A 6,752-nucleotide genomic window follows, 5' to 3' on the forward strand; every position below is an offset into this window, starting at 1 on the left:
TGTACGGATTAAATAAGCCCATACTCAGCACAGAGCTGGGACCCCGGTGAGTGCTCAGTTCTAAGCTGGGAGGTTCTCACCTCAAAATCAGGGGTGATTTTGCCCTCAGCGGACCCTTGGCAGTGTCTGGAGACATTTTTGATTGTCCTGAGAGGGTGGGATTGGAGGGGGAATGCTACTGGCATCTAGAGGTCAGCGATCCTGCTACACAGGGTTCAATGTGCAGAACACCTCCTAGGCCACAACGTCAGTGGTGCTCTCAGGTGGAGAAACCTTGGTCTAGGCACTAGTGTGCAGCTGGAAACAAATCTAAGTCCTTAAACTCAGGGAGTTTGTATTTTAGTGCGGGAGACGGACAATAAACAAACACACACATGAAGGCAGTGGTAAGTGCAATACTTAAAAACAAAACAAAACCTAACGAAACCAGAGTACAGGAATAGAGAGTGAGGGAGGACGGTGTTCTGGCCAGGGTGACCAGGGGAGACCTCTCTGAGGAGGTGACAGAGACCTGACGAAATCGCCAAGGTGATTGGTTTAGATGTCTAAGGGGAGAGCATTCCAGGCAGAAGGACAGTCAGTGCAAAGGCCCTGAGGCAGGAGGGGCCGGCACATTTGAGGTCAGCGAGACTGGATCAGAGGAGGTGGAGAGAGAGTGGCGGGAACCAAGATCACGAAGGTAGACAGGGGTCAGGACGTGGCGGCCATGAGAGCACTTTGGATTTCATTCCAAGTGAGATGACAAGCCTTTGGCAGGTTCCTGAGTGGTGGGGTAACATTACTGTCAATGCATTTTAATGGGCATCACTGTGCTTTGAGTATAGAGCTGTGCTAGGCCCCACGCTAAGGGCATGGCACACATTATCTCCCTTGGAATCTACACCCAGTAGGCTCCACTTAATGTTGGTTGTCTCCCTTCATTGAAGAGTCTGGGGCTCTTCTCCCTGGCAGGGCAGGCAGAGGGCTTTGGGAATTTGGTCTGAGGAAGACAGAACCCTAGAATGTCCAGGCTTAGTCATCACCTTAGCTCCCTCCTTCCATGGAAACTGGAGCTTGGAGAGGGAAAGGTCAGACGTCTGAGTCAGACTGACCATGGCCACTCTGTCTCCATCTTCCCAGTGCATGGCTCTCTCCCCAAAGCTCCCAGCTCTTCAGGACTCTGCATTTAGGGGAGGGACCCAGAGTGGACTCCTGGACCGCCTGCCATGTAACCATAACAACAGCCACCATTTACTGGGCCTTACTCTGTTCCCAGCACCCTGCTCAGCAGCGCCTTCCTAACCACCCTTTGAAGGCATTTTGATTCCCAAGTTACAGACGCTGGAAGCAGAGCTTAAATTCCACGCCCAAAGGCCACCCAACCTGTGAGTGGCAGGGCAGAATTCTCCCCAGGCATGCGACTCACTCCCTTGGGGAAGTGACAGCGCCCCCGCCCTTTCCCCGGGTTGTTGCACAGACTAATCCAGGTGACGCGGCAAGTGTTTTGCCGGTGACCCCGGAAGCAGTCCCTGAGCCCTGGTTCTCAGCCCTGTGGTTGCTCTGCTGCAGCGGCTCCAGCAGGCCAGCCGGCCAGCCCCAGATTGGGGCCCGTCACTGGAGGAGAACCGGACAGGCATGTACGTGGCCACGCTGGCCGGGAGCCAGTCCCCCAAGCCACTGATGGTGCACACGCGCAAGTACGGGGGCGTCACCAGCTTCGAGAACACAGCCATCGAGGTGGACCGAGAGATTGCCGAGGAGGAGGAATCCATGATGTGAGATGGGAAGCAGGCAGACAGGAGGCCCTGCCGGCCCCCAAGGGCTGCCACGCACCCTCTGGGGTTCTGAGAGGCCTGAGGCTGCGGGAGGTTGCCATGGTGATGCTGGTCCCCAGAGCAAGTCCCTTTTTGTGGCCTCTGCCTCTCCTAAAACCTCTGTCTACTCCCAACACACACGCACACGCACACGCACACACTCAAGGCTGAAAATGAGCCAGCTCGGCCCTTACTTCACAGATGGACAGACTGAGGCCCAAGGTCACACGACAGAAGGGACTGGACCCCAGGCCTCCTGACCGGCCAGCTCCCTTTCTCATGGGGCAGCCGGCACCACCCTCTCATCTCTGTTCAGGGCCCAGTCCCTTCTCTTCTCTTGGGGAGCCTGCCCCATACACTTCAACGAATCAGAATCTTGAGCTGGGCAAGGACACTCAGGTTGTCTCGAGGCCCATGAGGCCCCGGGCATCAAGGGTTATCAAGTCAAGTGGGAGAAAGATCCCTGTGGGTTCACGTGTGCAGGCCATGTTTCCTGAAGGAGGTGGGACCTGAGGGCCCTGGAGGATGGGCAAGTTTGGAGAGAGAGAGAGGAAGAGGACGGCAGGGTGGGGAGGGCCTCTGGCCAAGGCGTTGATCCAGCCAAGGTGTGGGGGTCAGAATATAGCCCCCTTCTCCTCCCCTGGGGCCAGGAGGTGGCCTGGGGAGAGACCAAGGGTGAGTGAGCGAGGAGAGCAGGAGAGTGGTGGGAGAAGCAGGTGTTACCAGGTTACAACGGGATTCAAGTGGGAATGCAGATTTTTGGAGAGGGTGAGCCAGGGATGTGGGCGGGCAGGGGATTTGCAGGATCATGTGCTTTAGATAGGATATCCTTCTGGCTCAGTGTGCAAGGTGGAATAGAGGGGATAGGGTAGAGGTGGGAAGCCTGCAGAGGACAGACCAGAGGGGCTAGTGCCTAAGCTTGGGTATTAGGAGGGTGGAGGGAGGGAAAGAAGGACCCCAGAGCTTCCCTCTCTGGACCCCATGCCCTCTAGTGTGGGGAGCCCTGGGCATGATTAGAACCGGGGAAGGGAGGGAGGTGCCTGACCTGCACTGTGGAGGTGGGAACGAGGGGTCATAGTCAGGACCCAGGGCCCCTCTCTTCCCTTCTCCCTTGTCCTGGCGGCCCTCACTGTTTCCTCTAGCTCCAGGCACTGCTGGCCTTGGCTGTGGACGAACAGGCCACTAAGAGCCTCGGGAGGTGGTCCACACATATGGCTGTCTGGTCCCAGTGCTGTCAACTCTGCTTCAGCACGTGGGTCCCTGGGCATGGACACCCGAGTGGAGGCAGGGAGCAGAGGGCGGGCGACACCCCAGGCCTGTAGCCAGAGACCTTGGCATCTTCAATCCCCAGGCTTGGGAGGGGCTGCCCTGGGGTCCCTCCTTCCCTGAGAGATGAGGGTGGGGTGGGAAAACGCCTGATCAGGTCCCTTGCACATGGCATCCTCCAGTGGGGCAGGGTGGCCTGGTGCAGCTGTGCCAACCCCTGTGCCCTCTCTGCTGGTGTTTCCCCAACCCATCTGTGTTCTGTTAATAAACACCAATGAAGTCATCTTCCTTATCCTGTCTTCTTACTGCTGAGAGCCACGAGGTGGGAAGCACAGAACTTTCTGGTTCCCATCAGACAGATAAGGGAACTGAGGCTCAGCTGCCTCCTTTCCTGGCCCACCTGGCTTCTGACCCTAGCTTTGCCATTTCTCCGTGGCAGTGGTCGGTGGGTGGGGCTTAGGAAGGATGATGAAAATGAGGAAGGCCCTTAAAGACCACCTAGTCTCCCATTATACATACGGACAAACCGAGGCCCACCGAGGGGAAGAGACCTGCTCAAGGTTACCCAGCAGAGACAGGCAGAGCTGGGGACAAACCAGGGCCTGTCAGCCATCTCCTTTCCCTGGCCAGCTGCCCTCCTTCCCTCCCCAGCTCTTTCCCAGCCTTACCTGCAGTTGCAGCTGGAGCTCCAAGCGTAGAATTGGGAGGAGCCACGACTTTCCCAGGCCGGAAGAATTTCCTGGTTCTACCCACCCCCACCTGGCAGGACCTTGCCAATATAAAAGGGCCCCAGTGCCTTTCAAATGCGAGGCCCAGGTGTTTGCAAAGGCTTTGAATGCGGGTGGAGAGGAAGGGCTGCTGCATATTTCGGATATTAATAAATTTCCCCTAACAAAGGGCCAGGGCCCCCTCCTGTCCCCTCTTTGTTTGGGGCTCTAGGTGGGGGAAGAGAGATGGGTTTGCTAATTTGCAGAGGACGCAGGAATGGCCTTCACAGTTCACAATGCTTCTTCCCACACCCTGGGGGCGGGCTCCAGCCTTGCTCACAAAGCCCCTGGCGCCCGGCCCTCTCAGCACCCCCACAGCCATCTCTGGCCCGGAAGGAGGCGCTCTCCGGGCTTGCTTTAGGACTGAGCCTGAGCTCTAGGATTGAGCGTGGCTTGTGAGTACCCCTCACCCAACCCCTTGGCTGTAGCCCTGCATCTTGGAAGTCAGGAGTGGAGGATCCTAGGAGTCTAGGCTTCTCTTTTCCCAGATTCCCAAGTCTGCAGTTGGAGGATTCTAGGCATCTACGGACTCCACTAGCCTCAGCTCCTCCAGCCTCACCTCCCTTGCCCTGCTTTCCTCCTGCCTGCGCTCTTCCTGGTCACCGCCCTGCCGCTGCGGTTCCTGGACTGTCCTCCCTGGCCCAGTCTTCCAGTCTGTCCTGCTTTTCCCATTTCCGCTGCTCCGACAGCCTTTCCAGCTGCCCCAGGCTTCTGCTTCCTCTGCTGCCCATGTCATCTCCCCACTGCTCCCGTCCTGATCTCCATATTGACTTCAGATCTCCCTGCCTCATACCAGATGCCAGCCAGGCCCCGATTGTAGTGGGAGCTGATTAAGGACCAGGGACCCACAGCTGGAGGCATCCCTGACAGCATAGTACACATCAGACAGGAGACATCAGCCCTGTCTGGAGTAGAAGCCCAGCCTGGAATCCTAGAATGTCCCAGCAGGTGCCAAACCCAAGTGCCTACAGGGCCAGGCAGGGAACCCCGGCGAGCAAAGCTGTGGGTGTAAGTGGGAGAGTAAGTGGCATCTGACCCTTAGTGACTATTGGAGAGACAAGAGGGACTGGTGGGGACTGTGATGAACTGGAGAAGAAGGTAGGATGCCTCTCTTAAGGGGGAGCTACCTCAGAAGTGTGGGCCCAGGTCTCCAGATATCCTGGCTTTTTAAGAGAAGAGGGAAATCTGGATTTTCACGAGACATTTCCCATTTTTAAATGTGGGAAACTGATTCAGAACGTGTAAAAGAGCATGGCTCAGTTAGGGCCTCCTGTCAGCCTCTCAGTGCACGCCGACAGCTCAGCAGCTCAGACTGCTTAGGGGCTTAGCAGTCAGAGAGGCAGGGCTTGCCTGGGGATCCACGGTGAGAGTGGCCTAGAGCTGAAGCCAGGCCCAGGGCTCCCCACCCCTGCTCAGTGCTCTGCTTCCTGTCTTTGCTAATCTCTGTGTCCATGGACCCCTGACCCTGGGAGGCTGATGGGGGGCCCCGGGAGGCAGTGGATGTGCCTGGCTGGGGTGTGGTGGAGGGGTGACCTGGGGCCCTCCGTTCCTGTTCTGGGAGTCATCAGAGACCGAGAGGCACTGAGATGGGGCCGTGGACCATCTGCCGTGACTTCCAGCCTATGATCTGTGACAGCAAATGGGGGTGGGGGTGGGGCAGAGGAGAGAGAGGCCACACCATTAGGGCAGCCATATTCCCAAGGTCAAGTTAGGGTCAACGGATAACACCGGGGGTCTGCTGGTTATCTTGCTGTTTGGTCCTCAGTAGGCCCTGCCCCATCCACCACCCCCGCCAAGTTCATCTCTGCATGGTTCCCTGAATAGGCCCAGGTTCCCCGACCCAGTGCCTTCTCCATCTACCCATTGGAATCCTGTCCATCCTTTCAGGTCCCACCTCCATACAGTCTTTATCACCCCCAGGTATGGACTCCTGGGGTCTTCAGGGGAGCTGGCTCAGCCCTACATCTGGTGAGCCCTGTCAACCCAGCCCTGCCCAGCCCAGCCTGCACAGAGCACTCACGGTGTTCTGAGACGACCCATTTAATTTCCGTGCAGTTAAGACCCTTACATCACGCTCTTTGGACCCCAGAGTACTTGGGGCAGCAGTAGGGCACCATGGGGGGGGCGGGTGTGCTACTCAGCCACACAGACCTGGGGTCGTTCCCTGCTCTGCCCCTCCTGGCTGTGTGGCCTTGGGGACCCACAGTGCCAGTTCACAGCTTTGCACAATGGATGCAGCATCCATCTAAAAGCAGTTTCTTGGTGGCTCCGGGGACAGCGAGTGAAGAGTTAAGACGGTCCCAGCCCCTCCGAATTCCACGTGACCCGGGTTGCAGAGCCTCCGGGTCTGCGGTGGACACTGTTCTCCAGACTCATTTTTTGCTAATGGCTCATGGAAAGTTTGGCTCCTTGAGCTCCAGACCACTCCCTCTGGGGCCTGAGGCCTCGCTGACGCTGGTCTTGCCCTGGAAGGGCATCCAGAGCCGCCTCCCACCCGCGGAGCCTTGGTCAGCACCCCTACAGCACGTCTGCCTGATTTCCTGCTGCCTGACCTCCTCCCCCAGGACTGAGCAGCAGCCCGCCCCCTCTGGCCACATGGAGGCCTCCTCCCGGCGCCCCCATCCAGGATCTCTTTTCATTTGGGGGAAAAAAGTCTTTTCCCACTAAAGCCCACAGCATCTGTGAGCTGTATCCCTTCGAGTATTGGAGTGGGTAGCAGCCCAGGAGGACTTGGACATCCGCTGGTCAGAGCCCAATCTCGACTCCATTGCTCACTGGCTGTGTGACCAGCTGAATCTACTGCCCTTCTCTGAACCCAGGCGTCCTCAGATGTCAAATGGGGAGAATAACTTTCCCCTGGCAAGGGATTAAATGAGGTAATATAGCTGCTTGATGCCTATTAAAAAAAAAAAAAAAAAAAGATCAG

The 6,752-nt window shown here is 57.3% G+C and overlaps 1 protein-coding gene across 1 annotated transcript in view; it reads left to right on the top strand.

The window, feature by feature from the left end:
- Positions 1–2,528, top strand: part of SLC6A7 (solute carrier family 6 member 7) — a 22,501-nt gene extending 19,973 nt beyond the window's left edge. Inside the window, exon 14 of the mRNA XM_024732250.1 lies at positions 1,549–2,528. Coding sequence (XP_024588018.1) covers positions 1,549–1,758 — 210 coding nt within the window. The 3' untranslated portion in view covers positions 1,759–2,528. The remainder of the gene's footprint in view (positions 1–1,548) is intronic.
- The last annotated feature ends 4,224 nt before the right edge of the window (positions 2,529–6,752 follow it).

The sequence above is a fragment of the Neophocaena asiaeorientalis genome, unplaced genomic scaffold (genome assembly GCF_003031525.2).
Source record: "Neophocaena asiaeorientalis asiaeorientalis breed wild unplaced genomic scaffold, Neophocaena_asiaeorientalis_V1.1 scaffold964, whole genome shotgun sequence".
NCBI classification, from domain to species: Eukaryota; Metazoa; Chordata; class Mammalia; order Artiodactyla; family Phocoenidae; genus Neophocaena; species Neophocaena asiaeorientalis.